The 21,104-nt window shown below is 38.6% G+C and overlaps 1 protein-coding gene across 16 annotated transcripts in view; it reads right to left on the bottom strand.

The window, feature by feature from the left end:
- Window positions 1-21,104, bottom strand: part of R3HDM2 (R3H domain containing 2) — a 95,756-nt gene that overhangs the window by 3,683 nt on the left and 70,969 nt on the right. For 3 of the 16 annotated variants that reach the window (XM_075199386.1, XM_075199399.1, XM_075199387.1), the window contains 16 exons: window positions 20,961-21,101; window positions 19,868-19,976; window positions 19,196-19,291; window positions 18,505-18,536; window positions 18,294-18,347; window positions 14,853-15,097; window positions 13,795-13,958; window positions 12,460-12,552; window positions 9,922-10,167; window positions 5,976-6,102; window positions 5,634-5,791; window positions 4,357-4,511; window positions 3,768-3,868; window positions 2,251-2,423; window positions 1,197-1,341; window positions 982-1,079 (listed from right to left, as the gene is read on the bottom strand). In XM_075199386.1, the coding sequence (XP_075055487.1) occupies window positions 982-1,079; window positions 1,197-1,341; window positions 2,251-2,423; window positions 3,768-3,868; window positions 4,357-4,511; window positions 5,634-5,791; window positions 5,976-6,102; window positions 9,922-10,167; window positions 12,460-12,552; window positions 13,795-13,958; window positions 14,853-15,097; window positions 18,294-18,347; window positions 18,505-18,536; window positions 19,196-19,291; window positions 19,868-19,976; window positions 20,961-21,101 (2,137 nt within the window). Of the gene's footprint in view, window positions 1-945; window positions 1,080-1,196; window positions 1,342-2,250; window positions 2,424-3,767; window positions 3,869-4,356; window positions 4,512-5,633; window positions 5,792-5,975; window positions 6,103-9,921; window positions 10,168-12,459; window positions 12,553-13,794; window positions 13,959-14,852; window positions 15,098-18,293; window positions 18,348-18,504; window positions 18,537-19,195; window positions 19,292-19,867; window positions 19,977-20,960; window positions 21,102-21,104 lie in introns of all 16 variants that reach the window. The other 13 variants (XM_075199402.1, XM_075199388.1, XM_075199398.1 and 10 more) reach the window with 13 other exon arrangements.

Genomic DNA, 21,104 nt, shown 5'->3' with positions numbered 1-21,104 from the left:
AAGTGGGAAGTTTCCTTTTGGCTGCAGTGAGAAGTGACAACAAAAACATTAAAATAAAAAAAACAACTGCATTCAGCATGACACTGCACAGGCTGTCCAAAGTAACATAAAATGAGGAAGGGATACAAAAAATTACCAATGTGCTACCCAAAGTTTAGTACTGCTATCAATATTTTACCACCTTCCATAAAAGTGGTACTAAAGCCTGATCATAAAATGTGTTATCCTGAGGCACAAGACACATACACCCACATTTTGTAACAACGTGTAAGTGTGAGAGCGATCTACAGGTATCAGGAATTACTAAAGCATGTGAGCAGGTAATAAAGCATTGGCAACTTTTACAAACGTCTAAGTTGTCCACAAATTAAAAGGCACACTTATTGTATGTTATATTCTCTTTGCATTTGCCAACATAGATTTTTAAAGACAAATGTAAAATTACATTATGTTGCTCCGAAAAGGGAGATTAGTGCTAGGCTAGTTAAACCCAGCAAACAGTAGTTGTAATCCTTCACAATATATCTTGAGGAGAGGCTTGAATGACATAATAAGGGGTATGTCAAGGTGTGATATGGTTCAGAAATGTTAGAGCAGGCAAAAAGGATATAGACAGGTTCCAAATTTGCTTATAGACAGCGATGGGGAAATTCTTGTACTGGCCCAGTAAACAAAACGGTTCAGTTTAGAGTGCTTTTAAAAAATTTAAAATCATTAAAAAGTATCTGCCGTCCACATACAGAGTAGGCAGTCATTTCAGTCTGAACCGATATTTATGAACAGAAAAAATATTCACAAAGCCTATCAATTCACTTTGCACCTCAGTATCCTCATAGACAGACACCCCACATAGCTTTCACTGCGTGTAGGTGACCGGTGCTCTTTACAAACTTCACGATTAATATTCAGGAAAGTGAAATCACCATTATGTATGCATGAATGCACCTTTATACTACATTTCCCATTTTAATCACACTGTACCAGTTGTGCAGAATAAGGGGGCTGACTGTGCAATAACGGGGGACAAACAGAAAGGTTGTACTGCAGTGGTTGTCCAAGCAGAGAGTACCGAGCATCACCTGAAAGTAAAAGGAGAACAAACAAAACACACATTATTGTTTTATTGTATTTGAATAGTAAGCAACATTGTGTGACACTTACCAAATAAGATTACCATATGCAAGCACTTTATATACCTTGTGCAGGACCAACAGGCCGGGGAAACTGGTTGAGGACAGATAGTGACGAGAGCCCAGTGCAGACACTGTTCAGGTTGGAGCCTGGAGAAGGGGTTGGCGACTGCGCTGGGGATGTAATGGGGCTGTTCATAAGGTTACTGGCCTGGAAAAAAATAAAATAAAAATAAAGTTGAAGTAGATACATCTTTTATATTACAGTGGATCTACTGTTAATAATGTAGCAAATTAAAGTGACAGGTACTAAACTTACACTAGAGGTAAACATAATATGAAAATTCCCCTTGCAACAGTCATGTAAGAATGTAGATGGTTAGAACAAATGAGACATTTAAAAGGGAATATCATTTTCATGGATTAAAACAAATTACTTTTGTACTACTGGCTTAGGCTATGTACACACTACAGTGGTTCCAGCAGATTATTGAGCCAGACGATAAACTACTGACTGGCCCAATACCACAGTAGTGTTCACCCTGGAACAATGAATTATTATCGATCCAAAGCACATGAAATCGTTGATCGAGATTTTCAAACTGAACTGAAAATCTTGTTCAGCAATAGCACAATGTTGTTCCAATCCTGCAGTGTGTATGCACTCAAACAGGATCTCCTTAGGGTTTACAGTCACAATCTTTTCAGTCGATTGTCATGAGAGATGAAGAACACAGATCTGAAGGTAAAACGTGTATAGTGTGTACACATGAATCAGCATGCCAATCAGGCAGTTTTTTAATAGGTCGTTTTGTTATCTATATCTATTTTACAATCGGGAGAATTTTTTTTAGTAGAGTGTACCTAGCCTTAGAGTGCCACCACACTCTCCTTAAATAGGACATTCCTTTCTGCTGTGGAGGAGGAATGATGAGCATCCAGATTACAGCTATAGAATATCAATACAGAAATGCTACATCATCGTATACATACATCTGTCTTTTAAACAAGAAAATGTATATTTTAACTGTAATGCTCATTGTCATTGGAAATCTAATCTAACTGTTGGCAGTTATTTTGAAATAAAACTACACTCTATGTACAGATTTCCTCTGCCTACCTGAGTGCTGGCATCTGCACCATACAGATGTTCAGGTTTCTGGCCACGCTGGTCAACACTAAAATATTTGCAGTGATTCCACTGGACCATTGGCGGGTTTTGTGACGTTGCCTGAGGGCCATTAGGTACATTCAGCTGCATTACCACCACACCCAGGCTCGAAGGGTTGACGCCTGCAAATATAATGCATTGTTACTAAAGTCTATTACAAGGAGTTCTCTTCAACCGTGGAAAGCAAGCAAACAGTTCGAATATTATTATGGTTAATACATTCAGGCATTTATTTAAACGTGTTTAAATGTTAACATGCACACAAGTACATCTTTCACAGAGCCAACCAAAGGTTCCAGTATGCAACTAATTTCATCATCATCATCTATTTATATAGCGCTACTAATTCCGCAGCGCTATACAGAGACCTCATTCACATCAGTCCCTACCCCACTGGAGCTTACAATCTAAATCCCCTGACATACACGCACACACAGATCGAGAGAGACTAAGGGCAATTTAGTAGCAGCCAATAAACCTACTAGTATGTTTTTGGAGTGTGGGAGGAAACCCACGCAAACACAGGGAGAACATACAAACTCCACACAGAAAAGGCCATGGTCGGGAATTGAACTCATGACCCCAGTGCTGTGAGGCAGAAGTGCTAACCACTAAGCCACCGTGCTACCCATATTATTTCATGTGTTCCTCTCGTTAATGAGCTCTTAATTTTACATTCCTACATTATTTCTAGCATTATGCATATAAAATGCCAAATTCTTTGAGAAACGTCATGATTGCAGTGGGCAATCCTTAGTAGCAGACAAAGACCGTTGTAGACCAGCATCTAACCCATAGAGTGATGAGATCATTGAAGCAAAACTAAATGTGCAACCCAAACACATAGTAGTAATGAGAATACACAAATGTGCACAGTTAATCAAGCAGAGTTTCCTTGCACAATTTACAATCTAATTTTTGATGTCTGTAATACTATAGGTGATTTTAATACGCTATATGGGTAACAAAAAATTGCTGTCGTTCAAAGCAACCTTTCAGATGTTTAATTGTGCTTTCGAAACTGTAATGGTACCTGAAAAAAACCTGAACAGCTGCTATGGATGGCAGCACCTTTTGTGTTTCTCATTTAAAGGGACTATTGCCTCAACTATTTTCTCATCTTAACGGTGCCTAGCAATACATTTAGCCTGTTTTCTGGCTCTCTGTCACACTGTCAGTCTGTTCTGGTCACCAATGAAAACACATCCCTTACCAGTAGGCCACACTCCTAAACAAATATATTGTGAGAGGCCCATCACATTTATCACAATGACAATATAACGGTATATTTTGGAAGATGAAAAAGGGATTATAGGAAGAAAAGCAAAACAATGGTGGCAATACTGAATGCTGAACTCTAAGCAGAGCACTGTCCAAGAGCAAGAATATTTTACTACATTCATCACTTGATATTTACATTATACAAATGCAAAGTAAGAAAACTAGAGTGCTTTTATGGTGTTTACCTGAATACTGCTGTTGGATTTGTGGAGGGCTGCAGGGAGAAGGGGACTGAGACATCTGGTACTGTTCAGAGCCAGGAGGTGGAAGATAACCAACTGAGGGGCTGCAGGGAATAAAAAGCAATCATTAAACAGTAACTCCAGCAAGATGGACATGATAATTGTATTGCAGAAAAGGAAACAGACATCTACATTAAAAGAACCAACATGGACCCGATTGCTCTCATTGGGATTTCAATAAGTGAAATACACTATTCTGCAGGAGCAGAAGGCGCACATAACATTGTGTTATATTTCAAATGATTTTGCTTATACACACGTGAACAGAACAGACAGCACAAAGGCGCTATTTAACTATCCCTACTTTAAGATCCTAAAGTGGGTACATGTTGATTTTAAACTTAAACATTACCAAGTTCAAGCATTAGTAAAATATTTTGTAAGCATATTCACCCATTTCTCATACCATCAACTACAAGTACACATGTATAATTCAACGTGTTTTCCCAATATACAAATAATTGTGTGACGTACACACCAATACATAATATATTTGAATTCTAGTAAGGTAAAGCAATGAACAGCAGCATACCTGGAGCCGTTCTGTTGTGCTGGCGGTATAACACTGTAGTAGACGGGCATTCCTCCAGTTGGCATGGTTCCCTGCACTGACTGGTTAGTGGACACCAGTACAGATTGCTGATAGGACTGTGGCACAACTCCTTGTGATTCATTTCCCACTGGAACCTGTGTCAAATAGGCAAAGATCATCTTGGGCAAAGATAAACATAGCAGACATCTCAATTACATCTTCAGAGGAACATCAATAAACTGGAGGCAATTATACTATAAAGAAAAAAAGATTTGGCAGAAACGCAACCACAATAAGATAAACATCTGTACCATTAATAGCCTGTTTTTTGTATCCATAAATTGAGTTTTATGGAGAGCATAACTGTTTTCAGTGGATGACATTTTGCACTAAAGTCTATTTGTACAAGTGTGAAAAAATTATCCCTGTTTTAGAAAGCTGGAACTGTCACTGTAATTTCCAATTAATGACAAATGCCTGTTACTCTACACTGTGTTGCAAGCATGAGGGAGCCATGTTATCAGTAATTACTGACAGAGTTGCGTAGAAATAAGGAAATATGCAATGGGCACTAGTTACAATACTAATGTAAATCCTAGAGCAAGCCTGATTAGGACCCTTTGTGAATGAAACAACCAGAGGAACACAAAGTCAAACTAAAATTGATTCTGCAGCTCTACATCTGTCATCATACTGCAATGTCCTCCAGTTAGGGCTATGCTGCATGAGTCATTTTTACTTCTGCAATGTTAGACAGTTACGTTCATAACAGTGATTGCTTGTTTGGTAAATAGGCGTTTCAAATGAGATGGACTAGACAAGTATTTTTTACTCAATCTCCCAAGAACTTTTAGGCGATTCAGAGCTGCTTAATCTCAAGCGATTAACCCAATAGAATTTCATTGAATCTCCGTTATTTCTTAACCGATTATCACATAAAATATAGTTTTGTATCAAAGGTCTAATCCTATACTAAAACCTGATTAAGCCATGTACCTTTCCACATAGAAACAAGTTTGCATTATTTATTGGTCAGTACAGACAGTACATTTGGAAGGGCACTAGGCTCCCAATATATCCTGCCCAAGAATGCCACCCCCCTCAGAGGCTGCTCCTGCCTTGAGCAGTGTCACACTCCTGTGTTTTAATATTTATAGGTATTATTAGGAGGTTGTGTCTGGTGTGTGATAAGGTAGAGATAGGTCTTAAATAGGAAAGTAAAAAAGTGGGGTTAAAACATGACTACATTTCCCTGACAATTGTCTCTGCACACTCACTTGATATGAAGGGAGTGGAGTGTACTGCACCATCATACTCTGCATCTGATTTCCGACACTGGCTCTCTGGTTGTTGAGGATTGCTGCACTTTGTGGCTGCTGGACTCCCATCATACCCTGATAAGCAGGTGGCTGGTTGGAAATTATGGGCTGCATACCTGTGTATTTATAAGAAAGAAAAAAAAAAAAAAACACACATACATTTCTGTAATTAAGTTCACATGATGCTGAAATACAGATATATTCTAAGCAGATAAATGTATACATTTTTAAAGTGCTGTTCTCAGTATGGAAGATGTAGATAGATCAAAGCATAAATACAACGCGCACAGAGCCTCTTACCAGGTTGTTGAGGCGGCTGGGCGACCTGCTGATTGCGTTGTGAATTGTAGGCTGCTGGGTGTGCGAGAGGTCGGTATTGCTGGCTGGAGCTTGGGTATTGCCCTGTGGGGTAATACGAAACCTGAATCTGGAGAAAGAAAAGGAATTATCTTTTCTGAATACATTAAATGTTTATAACCTGTGTAACTACACTCAAAAAAAAACCCAAAGCAGCTCATAAGCATATACTATAAAACAATACTGGAAATTACAGTTATAATTAATGGTTCTTTGATTTTAATTGTTGATTAAAAAGAAAAACAAAAAAACAACAAAAACCTTTTTATAGCTGTGCAAATATATTATTCACAACTTCATTCAAATCTTTGGGGGGTATTTAATTGACCGCAAGTGTTTTGTTTCGTTTTTGTTTTTTTTAAGACCGCGTTAAGTAACTTTAACGCTTTTTTTTTAAATCATTTTTGAGCGTGTTAACTTTACCCGCGATTCAATGCCATTTTTAACGCTACTTTCTTTTTCTTTCATGAAATGGTCCTCTCGCACTCCAGTAGAAGGTCTATTGAAAGTATAGGATGTGCGAGAGGCAGCTGCGTTAAAAGCTATTCAATTGTTTTTTAATGCGGAGCCTTAAAACAGGCAAATATGCCGTTTTATCTTGCACCTCTTTGGGGTGTGATAAAATTAAAAAAACCTCTGAAAACTATTTGAAAGCATGTAATAATGAGGAAAAAAAAAAAAAAGATAAAACTATGTTTATTCACTAATGCCTAACATGTAAAAGTTGATTTTCTTGTGAAAAAATAATGAAATAAAACAATTTTTTTTTAAAATCACTAACTATATGAATGTATGTTTTTGGTACAAATATGTTTGCACTAATGTGTTTTGACATGGTACAGATGATTCTATAGTAAAAAAAATAGTTAAAAAATATGCTAAAGAAAGTTATGTAGATATTATCAATGTGTAATGCAATCTAATGTATGAAAATGTATGCAAATCTTTTGTTTGTGTTATACATGACCGCGTTAAAACTCCCTTTCACTCCCCTTAAAACTCGCAAACACAATGATTAACGCTCTCCCTCTCCTCTGGAATCTTCCCCTCCTCTTTTAAACATGCTCTTGTCTCCCCCATACTCAAGAAACCGTCCCTTGATCCCGCCTCTCTCTTTAATTACCGCCCTATTTCGCTTCTTCCTTTTGCCTCCAAAATCCTTGAACGGGTTGTCTACAACCGTCTCACCTCCTTTCTTTCCTCTCACTCACTACTTGACCCGCTCCAATCTGGTTTTCGTTCCCTCCACTCCACTGAAACTGCGATCACTAATGACCTTCTCCTCGCTAAATCCAAGACACTACTCCCTTCTTATCCTTCTTGACCTCTCTGCTGCCTTCGATACCGTTGACCACGCACTACTTTTGCAAACTCTCAAATCTTTAGGCCTATGTAACACTGTCCTCTCCTGGTTTTTCTCTTACCTCACCAACCACTCCTTCTCAGTCTCTACTCATGATTCTACATCACCCCCTCTTCCCCTACCCGTTGGCGTTCCTCAAGGCTCCGTTCTTGGCCCCCTGCTTTTCTCCCTCTACACCTCCTCCCTTGGTGTCCTCATCCACTCCTTTGGCCTCCAGTACCACCTCTATGCTGATGATAGCCAAATCTATCTTTCATCCCCTGACCTCTCCCCTTCTGTTTCGTGTCTCCTCCTGTCTCTCGGCCATCTAATCTTGGATGTCCCAACGCTTCCTTAAACTCAATATTTCCAAGACCGAGCTTATAGTCTTCCCCCCTGCCAGGACTCTCCCACCTCCCCCACTCTCTATTTCTGTTAATAACACTACCCTCGTTTCTGTTCCCCAAGTCCGATGCCTTGGGGTCATCCTTGATTCCTCCCTCTCATTTAAGCCTCAAATTCTGTCCCTCTCAAAATCCTGTTACTTCCACCTTCGGAATATATCTAAGATACGTCCCTTTCTCACCACGGAAGCCACGAAAACCCTTGTTCACTCGCTTATTATCTCTCACCTTGACTACTGTAACCTTCTTCTCTCTGGCCTACCTGATTCTCACCTTGACCCTCTTTAAGTCTATCCTCAATGCTGCTGCCAGCCTCATTTTTCTCTCCCGCCGCTCTATCTCTGCGGTCTCCCTCCAACAGTCACTACATTGGCTTCCCATATCCTACAGAATTAAATTTAAACTCCTCACCCTCACCTTTAAAGCTCTTAGTCAATCTTCACCTCCCTACATCTCCAATCTCATCTCTACCTACACTCCTACCCGCCCCCTCCGCTCTGCCTCTGACCGCCGCCTCACTACTTTACTGATCACCTCCTCTCACTCTCGTCTTCAGGACTTTGCCCGGGCTGCTCCCCTGCTGTGGAACGATCTTCCACGTTCCATCAGGTTAGCATCTACTCTCAAAGGCTTCAAGCGTGCCCTTAAGACTCATTTCTTTATTCAAGTCTATCAGTCCTCCTCCTAACTTCCTTGTCCTGGCTCTCTCCCCCAGTTAGTCCCACCCTTTATGTGTCTCCCCCTCCCTTTAGGTTGTTAGCTCTCATGAGCAGGGCCCTCTTTCCTTGTGTGCTCCTTTTACTATTCCATCACCCTCTGTACCTCTTGGCCTGCTTCGCTAGCCCTGTTTTCCCTGTTTTATTAATCTTTGGCCTTCTTCTTGCTGATTTCTACTATCCCTTTCACTATCTGTCAGATATAATATGATTTGCTTTACCCTGTCACCTGCGTTTGTATATATTTGTGTATCATGTTGTGTCTTGGTTCTGTTTTCTGTATATGTAATGTACGGCGCTGCGGACCCTTTGTGGAGCCTTATAAGTCAAAGATAATAATAATAATTTTTATTAACGCACGGGGGCAGCGTTCCCTCTTTTTCAATTGAATTGCACGAGTTTTCTCGCTGCGTTAACTAAAAACAGTCGCTATAGCAGTTAAAAACCCGCGGGTGATTTTTTTTTCTTACGCTGCGGGAAAGAAAAGAAAAAAAAAACTTGCGGTCAATTGAATACCCCCCTTTGAGTGTGATGGTATATCCTGTACCAAACTACCTTAAAAATAAAGTGTATCCATCACCTATTTTGTTGTCTGAAGTAATATTTATGAGGCTGCGGTCTATAACCAGAAAAAAGTCATCGTGAGGCATTTTTATCAATTCATAGACATCTGTTAAAAATGTGACATAGGCTATCCAAACTAAACAGGAAGTAAAAATACACTGCTCTCTCGCTGCTACACTAACTTAATTCCAGGTAAGACCTCTGAATGACAGTAGATTCAAATGTGTTTATTCCATTGTATGCAGTGCTCTTTATAGCGCCGCCACTCATGCACTAAAATGCTAGTCAACCTCACAACCATCAGAATGAAGAGGCATATTACACTATTAGAAGACTTTCCTTTACAGAAAGTATGACTAGATTTGTGCGTCTACAGTTTAATGCATCATTTTCATTTCACTCTACTGGTATAAAAAGTGACATTTGATTTTTTTTTTTTTTGAACAGATAAACACAGAACTACCAATATAGTGAGTGTGCATTTTAAAGTGGGTGACATATTGGAATGTATGGTAATGAGCATTGGCTAAAAAAAAACCTGCTTGTCAATAACTGAGGATAGTAGCACAGTTTAAACATGGGACACTTAAAACATTTAAAAGATTTATTTACACAATTAGTTCTGAGCAGAAAACTGGAAGCAGTTCCCACATTTGCCTGTAGAGGTCAGACTCTACATAGAACATAACACAGAAAACAGTGAGAAAATTTACTGTCAACATGGTGTGTGGGCTGTGATAAAAAGAAACTTGCATTACTCGTAACATCTTTATGTTATTCTAAAAGCAATTAATATTAATGCAATTCTATGTGTCCAATTTGTACCCACTTCCAAAGGTCTTGCTTTTGTCACTAGTACATACTTGCTGTGGAGGCTGCATGAATCCCTGCGGCGTGATGACCTGCTGAGTGGGGGAAGGGTGTCCTGAGGAAGGGTAGCCGTTTGTGGGAATGGCTTGTCCCCCAGATGTCATGATGAAGCCAGCCTGCTGGGGATGCTGAGAAATAAGGGGTGATTGATAGATGGCAGTGGAAGGATCAGGGGCCTCAGATGAGCCCTGACGACTAAGTGTCATCTGCCCAAAGTGACTGTTCAAATCTTCAGTCTGCTATAAAAAAAAAATAAAAAAATGAGATATCAGGTTGTCCTTGCACAATCACATGCTGAGCACACCAAGCGATGCAAAAAGAAAAGTACATGAACCTTTGTGGAGACCAGGTATTGGACAAAGCAGTCTTGTAATGCAGAGTATGTATCTGTGTATTATAATTAAATAAAATTTCACCTAGAAAAATGTTGGCTGTCCTGTATTGTAAGTTATTAGTACTTATGTGTACAATATTTTGATAGGTCTATGTATTATTCATAGACCGTCTCAACTTGTGACCAAACTACAGAATTATGACAAAACATTAATAAGCAAAATCAAGTTATTCCAATTCTGCTAAATGTCCAGCCTAGCAATCTTTCATAAACTAAGCCCAGATGGAAATTTCTGCTTATCTAGTTTTTAAATACAACAGGTGTTTTCATTTCCTCATGCAGACCTCATCTTATACACCTGATGTTTTAGGAGCATATTAGAAATTGTTTTTTATTGAAAGGACAAATTACCTTAAATATACTTAAGAAAAAGGAAAACAAAACAACAAAAAAACAGAGACCATCTGGACACAGCCGCAAAGACAAGTGAATAAACTGCACGCAATATCCTATTGCCTGATGGGCAAAATGACAAAAGTAAACAAAAAGAATTCCTTAATGTTCTTAAACACACAGAGTGATAGCCATATACTACAAGGAGTATAAGCTACACAGTCTTCCTGATGCAGCTAAGGTTGTTTATTAACAATGTATAAAAGTGCAGTAACCAACAGCAACAAAGACATTTCCTTGTCTAACTTGATCGAATAAAGCCAAATATTGAGCTAAATCTGCGTGGAAATGTGCAGTTACTGGGAATCATAGAATACTATAAACAGTATTTAAATCTCATTTTAGCCACGGCATTGTGTCCAGAACTACATACACCATCTAGGAGCAAGTGGTTCCAGTGAAGGAGCCTTGTGGTGCAAAATAGATAGGAGTTATTGCACATTTGTACTTTGCTATTAAATTCCTCCATACGACATGGTTAATCCACATTCCCAGATAAATTTACTTGAATATACAGACTTTCCCATCCTTCGGCAAGTAATGATTTGTCCTAACTGTCCATCTGTTACCTTTTAAACAAGACTGTTACATGGTGGATGTTTTACATAGCAACTTTGAACCAAGCAAAAGCTGTGCAGTAGGATAGACTGACTGAAGGCATGAGCACATGAACGCACACACAATCAAACTTTTACAGAAGCAGGACATGAGTGTTTCTGTACACTGATAAAAGGTATGACTGTATCACACACCGAGCACTGCAAGCGCATCAAGAATGGGGAATGGATGGCATGGTGACCAGTCCAATCATCATTCTCTTGACCCACTTGCTGCATTCAAAGTTTTCCCGTCGACTCCCAGAAAATTGCTTGTCAAGTCAGGGTGAATACACCGAGAACTGCGGGGGCCCAGATCCCCAAAGTCCATGGTTATACTATTCAAGGAAAGGGATTGCTTTGTGACAAAAAATATTTAAGTCGAGTTGTTCTTTACACAGAAACTATAATACATAAACCAGCTAATCTCATGCAAGCAGATTAAAAACAAGAGTTTGACCATATTCAAAACACACAAAGCAATATATAGGGGCCAATTTAAATCGGCCGCTCTATTACCGTTCGTACGGTAAAAGTGTGCAATATTACCGTTAGTACGGTAATTTTAATGCTGAGTTTTACTCGCAGCTCTCAGGTCTGCGTGCAAAAATCCTGGTTAAAATGATCGTATTAAAGGTAATAGCACTAGCTCTGCGTTAGTCCTATACTAACATGGCCAAATTGAACCGGCCCTTTAGAATCTATCATAATATTGTTGGACAAGTCCATCTGAATATATTTACTGATGTCTACAAGAGACCAGCAGCTCTATTCTGCAGCTTTTTGCACTTTATAGCCTTGTCGACTTCCCTAGTTGGCAAGTCAGTATATAAAGTAGTAAAATGTTTGCCCATCAGTAAAGGAAATGGGTGGGGGTGTCTATATACTCCTTTCACTTTATGTTTTTGAGTGTATTAAAAAAAGTTTAGTAAATTTAAAACATTTGCTGCACATACGAGTTAAGCATCTCCAAGCAGTGAAATGATGACACTACTAAAACAGACAATGGACGTTTTAGCTAGACCTCTTATTCATCCATATTCCAAATATGAAAATAGGTATTTGGCTGACACACTAGCGGTTTAGCAAATCCTCAAATAAGCAGTGATTCAATAAGATAGGAGGAGGGAACGGTTTAGTGAATATACCAGATTGTACTGCTGGGGAGGTGAAACTGGCAGAAGGACTTGGGGGCAGGAGCTGGCGGAGTACTGGACCGGTTGTGGAGAGGGCTGGAGGGTCTTGGCACCAGTAGAGCAGCATGCAGAGAACAGGACGAAACAGGTTGGGAGGATGAAGTGAGGGGAAGGGAACACAGTGGTTGGATGTAGTAGGAAAGGGGTTAAAAAAGAAAGAACAAAAAAAAAAAAAAAATATATGTTAGTTCCACAGTTATATTTATCAAGTCACACGTTTACAGAGACAGGATAATGTGGCACAGCTAAGAACGGTTTTAATTAGTCTGAATCTTTAGTTCTGGAAGCAAAACACATACAGGCTGCAAATGAGTCAGAATAGCCGACTATGATTAGACAAACATATCAGAGGAAATAGACTTGTTACATATTTTTTGTAATAGGAGAGTGGCCACATCTTGAGCGGTAGATGTTTAAAAGATTCAATATAAATTGATAACATATTAGCTTCCTGGGCCCTAGACTTGGCACTTAAATTCTTACAGAAAGACATTCACAAATCAGAGATTGATGTTTTCACATTATAGAAACAATTATAATTATAAATAACTGTATTTATGGATAATTCTCACACCACCTCCACTATCAATGACAGATAGGACCAACACGTAACCTCAATATCACTACTGGCATAAAGTCATCTAGGCTTCTGCAGCCATGTCTAGAAATTCAACATGAAGGTAGCACCTGACTGGATGGCAGATATTCCTCCTTCACTTATACCCCCACTTCTTCAACACTGAGATCATTTCCTTTTCCTACAATGGTGCTTTAAAGTTCCACATTTCATCAGTATTATCAATGTAATGGTTGGAATGCGCGAGCGCAAGACAGAGAGAGCGCGAGCGCAAGACAGAGAGAGCGCGAGCGCAAGACAGAGAGAGCGCGAGCGCAAGACAGAGACAGAGTGTAAACACTCTGAAAAGAGAACAAGTGTGCCAGTGAGAAAACATGCAAGACAGAGAGAGAAAGATACACAGCGGAAGAGAACAGAATGTCACAAATGAATGTCAGAAGCAGAATTTTATGGGCACAATTTAAGTATTTGAATAAATCCATAGTAGTTGCTAGTTAGTTTAGATGCCAAAAAACAACATAAAAAGGCATGACAAAGTGAAAATGATCACTCACAGTATGAATGGGTGTGGAAGTGGTATAGAGAGAGAACAGCAGTGGTAAAACAAGGTAGAAATGGATGAGGAGATGGTGGAGTAGATGGAGACAGGAGATGTATGCAGAGTGACAGGATGTACTAGCTGGGCTGAATGACACTGTCTGGTGACTCACCTGTGACATTAAGTGGTTACTCATGGATTGTTGCTGGGGAGTGGGTGGAAGTGCCTGGTGAGGATGGGGATGTTGCTGATGTGCAGTGCAAGGTATGACGCTTCGAGTGGACTGCTGAGAGGAAGAAGCTTGGCTGCACACTTCTGGGGTGCCTATCGGCAAGCCTGCCAACAAACAAACAAATGCAGCTCTCATAGTGAAATGAGAAGGAAGGTTTCAGCAATAAAGCGTAGGGAACATGACAGCACTTAGGAATGGTGTTAAAGAGGAAGTCCAGAGAACTCAATTGTCCAGGAAAATTCCTTTATTTTTGTTGCCCTTGAATACAATAGATAACTAAATTTCTGATTTGGAGGCTATATATATATATATATATATATATATATATATATATATATATATATATATATATATATATATATATATATATATATATATATACATACACACATATACATACACATATATACATACATATATATATACATATATACACATATACATACACATATATACATACATATATATATATACATACATATATACACATACATACACACATACATACACACACACATATATACACACACACATATATACACACACACACATACATATATATACACACACACATACATACATATATACACACACACACACACACACATACATACATACATATATATATATATACACACACACACACACACACACACACACAAATACAGCAGATCTATGGCCATATCTAAGGGCAACAAGAATAAAAATCTGCCAAGACAAAAGAATTATGTAAAAGGTGGACAATTAGCAAAACATGAAGAATCATTTTTGAGACCGGTATAATTAGTTGTAATCAAGGATTATTCAAATAAGTATTAGAAATACGCAGGGAATAAGGCATGTACAACTGAATTCATTTACCCACACATGCTGCAATCTGAAAACTCTGGTTTTTAATCTAACAGTTGAACATTTGAAAACATAAAGCACCAAGACAGCAGTATTTAGAAAAATAATCCATCTAGGAAACATTAGTTCTAGACATCAGGATGTCCTACCTGGTCGGCCAGAACGATTGGTCGTGCTTTTGTTACTGCCAATGCTGTCTCCTCTGGTCAGGATAGAGATTCCACTGAAGCTGCTGGCTTTGGTAACAGGAGGACGCATATTGCGACAAGAGCCATCAGAGTCTGTGCTGCTCCAAGGCCTTGGATCCAGAGACTTCAATTCACTGTCAGTGCTGCTCTGATGACTTCCAGAGCCTCGATTCAGCAAATCTCTGTTGCCTCTACAGGGGAAGATACTGCTTGCATCAGTTCTTTAATCATTTAACTAGTCGTAACTGTACATTGTGTTACTAGAAACAAATTCCATAATACACTTCTGGATTCTATTGCAGGTTATTCATCGTAATGTAGTCTTAGTTCCTTTTTAACATGCACTAGACAGATGATAAACTGCTGATTGGTTATTGTGGTTCAATACAAACTGAAACCATGTGTAACCAGCGTTACAAACAGTAACATTTTAAGGACACCAATGGCTTTTTCTAGCAGGTAGAGCACAACGCAGCAGCACAAGAAGCAGAACCCAGCAGATACAGATCAGATCAGAATTAGCTATGCACATTTGTCATTTAAAATATTAACACAAAATTATATGTACACAATAATTTAGTGTATTTATGTACAGGCTGTATCTACCTCTATTTAAAATAATTCACATTGCAATATTTCAACATTTGCTTAAACTTGTGCCATTACTATTGAAACAAGTAAACAGGGAGTTCCGGAATTAACCATCCATAACTAAACATAAAACAAAATATTATCCACTTACATGTGTACAAGCATATTAATTTAATCAGGGGGTGCACACACAGAAAGCAAATACAGTTAACAAAACAAGTATAGAGACAACATATATTAGAAAAAAAACATGGCTAATGACACTAAATACACAATTAGTGAATAGAAGACAAATAGTGAGAGTTTAACCAAGAATTCGTATCATAAACCAATTTATTCTTCATCTCACAGGCACCTTTTTCCAATCACCTGTTTATCAGGTGTACAGTCTGTGGACTAAGCAAGTAAAAAGAGGTGTCTATAATAATGTAGTATAAAAGATTGAATTCCTAATTAGGGAGAATTATAACTGCGTACCAATAAAACCCCATAAGGAAGAGGCTTATCTGTAATCAAAGCTGGCGTCATTGAAGTTTCTTGCAAGCATAGACTTCACAATAATACAGCTGGTATGTATCCCTTGGAATCACAATATGGGATAGAAGAAACAAAAGCATATAGTGTAGTATTTATTAGGTATATGCTTTAATATAAAACACACGTACAATAAATAAATAGAAAAGAGGATTAGATGGTACTCCCCTCTGGTCTGGGAAATAAAGTTACTCCTCATTGTCCTTAGGAGCAATTAGTGCTGTGTATCTATACTAAATATAATATAGGACTGTATTGTGCTTAATATACAGAGTATCTGCTTTACTTTCATCACTAGGTCTCTGGTTCTAGCTTCCCAGCAGCCTTATAATCTATACTGTCTTCACAAAGGAAGTTATCATACAGATATCAGCCAATGGGTGTGGTATTCACAATAAATAAATCCATGGCACTGCCTATTTACATACTTACAGAGACATGTGCTTCTACTTAATTTATTACATAAACTATTCATAGCAGGCTTGGCATCAATCAACATCGCTGAGATAAAGGAAATATATTGTCTACTGCGCACGTCATTATTAGCCAAATCAGCATCTAATCATGCAACACAAAATCACCACTCTAACAAACAAGGACTCTTTGGCTTACATAAAAGGCAACAACAAAAGGCATCTAGGCACACAAATAGAAGATAGGAATATATATGATAATGTTATGTATGGGCAGCACGGTGGCTAAGTGGTTAGCACTTCTGCCTCACAGCGCTGGGGTCATGAGTTCAATTCCCGAACCATGGCCTTATCTGTGTGGAGTTTGTATGTTCTCCCCATGTTTGCGTGGGTTTCCTCCGGTTTCCTCCCATACTCCAAAAACATACTAGTAAGTTAATTAGCTGCTATCAAAAATACTACTACTACTAAATTGCCCTTAGTCTCTCTCCCTCTGTGTGTGTATATGTATGTTAGGGAAATTATACTGTAAGCTCCAATGGGGCAGGGACTAATGTGAGTTCTCTGTACAGTGCTGCGGAATCAGTGGCGCTATATAGATTGATGATGATAATGATGATGTTGAACCCTTATCAAAGTTTCATGCAAAAGTATATAGAAAAACAATTATTTGAATCCTTGCTCCACAGCACGTATAACAAACTACCAAAGCATGGGCCACACAGTCACTTGACCAAACAACGAGCAGCCAGATTAATGTGTGCAACGTGTATGGCCAAAGGAACACCCTGACATTTCCCATTTCACAAAGACAAATGCAAAAGACCAAGCTGTTCAGCGCTTTAGTTGAAATGCTGGATATTACACACAATCAGTCCAGGCAGATGATAACTGCACACAGAGGCAGATACAGTCAACCACTCTACAACTAGAAAATCCTGATCAGACATTGATGGGAATTGTAGGTCGTTTTGGGCCCCTATAAAATGACCTAACTGGCCAGCCAAACTATATGGCCAACTTAATGTTTTTGGGCTTGAAAGAGAACATGGTTTGTTCCGTATCGGAAGACATGACAGAAGTGTGAGCCAATCTATACAGCTCCAGATGCTCAACTGATGTGGTTACTGAGCTACTACAGCTGAATGGAAGATGCTTGTTCTGTATCTACATTGCAGGGGAACTGTAAACAGCAGATACATATGGCATACTTCAAGACAAATATAACTGCAGAAGAAATTGGATAAACATCGCTAACATGTTAATTTGGCTAGAGTGCATGTTTTCTAGATCTCCACACAGAAGCACAGACAAAAATACCTCAAAATGGATCCTTTAAAAGATAACTATAACTAGGTAAAAAAAATATAAGAATAAAGTACTCATCGGCGATCTAACAGACAAATACTAGTGAAGAATGTTCTTTGACCAGATCAATACTTTCTAACCTGGATATCAATAACCCAAATTCACAAATACACAGAAAGCAATTTCAGCAAATAAATGAAAAACAGAGGTAGGTAATCTGCAGCTACCCAGCTGTTACTGAATTACAAGACACAGCATGCCCTACTGTTAGTCTGTATTCTGGGACTTGTAGTACCACAACAGCTGGGGAGCAACACGTGACTTGAGTCTGATATTAAACATAAAATTAAATAAGTGAAATGAATTAGCAGCCATAGTATCAATCATCTGACAGATGTAAGAAGAAAAGCACTATATGGCACCCTATCCACAGTACAGAATAGAACACGTGCCACAAAATACATGTCAAGAAGAACCTCACAAGCAGCCATGCTAAGAAGGTGTGGGTACCAGAGACCTTGACACAGAATACTTAAATACATAACATAGAAGGTACCTAAACAATTGTCTCCTTTTGTGAGAGATAGTGGAAAAGCCTTCTCTGTAGACTCTGTTGGTTACATTAAGAGGGAGGGGGAAAAATAATGTTGAGTCTTTTTTTCCCTTTGCCAACACTGAAGAATGACAGATCTACCCATCAACTAAACTGAAATGTGTATTGCGTTCAACAGAGTGTGCAAGCGAGAATGAAGCAAGGACTGGCTTACCTGTTATCAGCAATATGGCCGTTCTGAGCAGACTGAAAGACAGTAGAGGAAGACAAATCAGCTGCTGAAACGCTGCAGGTCTTACACTAAATATTCAATATCAAATGGTATGGAAATGTTATTAATATTTGTCTTGTGCATTTAAATTGTAAAGTACTGTTTAAGTTTTTCTTTGTCAAGTTACTATAACTGTCCCCTTTAGTCTAAATTTAATCTTTTCATTTCCGCAGTTCCAGTCAGTTTCTTATTAAGAACAAATTGTAAAATAAGTTTAACAATTTGGTTAACAAACATTTTTACTAATAAAAAAAACAAACACATTCTGCCATTAAGGCTTACTGAAATTTATGTCAGGTCTCTGCAGCCGCAGAAAACTGAAAATAAATGATTGGAATGTGCGACCCAAAAACCGCATTGGGGAGGTATTAAGGCATTCATAAGAGATGTTTATACAGCAGAACAGCTCATGATACAAAAGAAAAATTGAGGCAGAAATGTAAAACCATGCCCACATGCAGGCCCACAACTCTAATGGGTAAAAGGATTGCATAGATAATGTGAGCTTGATCCATTATCCCATCTATTTTTGTCTGTAGCCAGTACCCTTTAACACAGAATAAGTCACTATGGGTTTTATAGCAGTGCATGGACAGAATAGCATTAACAAAACGCACAATAAATGGATACTTACCTCTCTTGCGAATATTCTTTCCCGTACTCTCTGATACTCCTCCTCTCGCTCTTCTATTGACTTGCTTCGCCTCCCATCTTGTAGGGGAACCCTGATCTTTAAAAGATAAATAAAGCGCTGGACAAAGGCAGGAGTAACTGAAAGCCCTGCAAAGTGCTCACCAAGCCCGATGTAAACTACATATTGATAAATCATGTGTGGTTATTAGGCATCAGCCTAGATTATACAGATTCCAAATATCCATATACCCACTAACCTCAGTATAGTGTAAAAGAGGCCTCAAGTAAGGAGCATTTTTATGAGACTGATTTATAATACACAGAAGGTTGTGACATATGAAACATATATAACACAAACTGTTTTGCTTTGCTCCTACAGGTTACATTAAGAATAATTACATTTCACTTTTTACTAAAAATGTTGTTGTTACTGCCCTTCATGTCTCAGCAGAATAAAAGCACTCAATTTACAGTATGTTATTATAACCCTAAAAGTAAAATAAAGTAAATCTATTTAAAAAAGAAATCTGCAAAAACCTGGCAAGCGATTTAAAGCCATAATACCCCAAACAGGAAAATCACACATAGAAATCATATCGGTGTTAAAAAAAAAAAAAAAAATTAAAAGAAAGGAAAAAAAAACACAAAAAAAAGCAACTGGCAGCTGCCTTACCTGATTATCATCACGATCCATGCTAGCGTCATCCCTCTTCAGGATGAACCTTTGTTGAAATTCGCAGCTCTTTTCATCTTTGATGTGCTCAGAGAACCTTTGTTCAGGTCTGATAAGATAGGAATACGCATAATTGTGTGTTAACTAATACAAGTACTGTGCAAATCAAGTACTATCTAATACAATATGAAAATTTAAAATGGGGCAACATTTAATACATTAAAAAAAAGTGGGCTTCAAATATCAATATATTAGCACTGAAATCTGTGGTTATTAAAATCCCTTATTTATAAAGAAACACAATATTACTTAGCAATATACATTAGGGGGTTCACGATTCAAGTAAATAAGATTCAAAATTGAGCAGATTGTAATCAACTTGGTAGGGCCATTTTTACCTCCTAAGAGCTGTGGGAAAGAATTGATACATAAAGTAGTGTAATAACAATTGTAGCTGGTGGTGGGGAATGTGTGTGTGGCTACTGTAAAGGAGAAGCATTACCAGGCACGGATATTAAAGCCACCATTGGCAACTGTCTTTTGTGTGACATGCTACTTTGAATAGCTGTAGTGAATATAATTTGGTCTCTATCCTTCAGAAGGTTTCAAGGAACTTCACTTTAAAATGCCAGAGTAACCAAAATCAGCTGCAGTCAAGGAAACATAACATTTGGCAGCTCCAAAATGAAACAGACAGTAGGAATCTGATTATGATGAATGTTCGCTACAACATAATTATCTACTTAATACAGAATACCGTAAGTGATGAAAATATAATGCTGAATAGGTGTAGACTGTTGGAGTGTGGGGGCTATGGGGCCCAGGTGTGAGGGGAGTCCAGTCATGTCTGTCCCAGTCATGTATGTCTGTCATGACCCTGGCTCTGCTCTTGAGCATGAGCACAGGCTGGCACATGCGCACTGAAGCTTTGCTCTGCTCTTCTGAACTGAAAGTCAAAACAGGTCCTCGGGGGGGGGGGGGTGGACCTACATTGTCAAGTCCTCCCAAAATTAATTTTGCTATGGGGCGAAGGGAGTGCTATGCCCCTGGTAATGATAAATTCTCAAGTCAAAGTGTGCAACATGCTACTTACATTCGGGTGTTACTGGTTTTATTGATGATCACGGCTTTGCCTGTTTGGTCTACGTTGTGATCCATGCCGAAATAAGCAGCAGCACGGTGTAAAAGCATTCTGTGATAAGAGGTCATCTGTGGAAACTTCTTAAACTGATTGCTG

The sequence above is a fragment of the Mixophyes fleayi genome, chromosome 2, assembly GCF_038048845.1.
Source record: "Mixophyes fleayi isolate aMixFle1 chromosome 2, aMixFle1.hap1, whole genome shotgun sequence".
NCBI classification, from domain to species: domain Eukaryota; kingdom Metazoa; phylum Chordata; class Amphibia; order Anura; family Limnodynastidae; genus Mixophyes; species Mixophyes fleayi.
The sequence above is the reverse complement of the archived record's forward strand: the minus strand, read 5'-3'. Positions and strand labels throughout refer to the sequence as shown.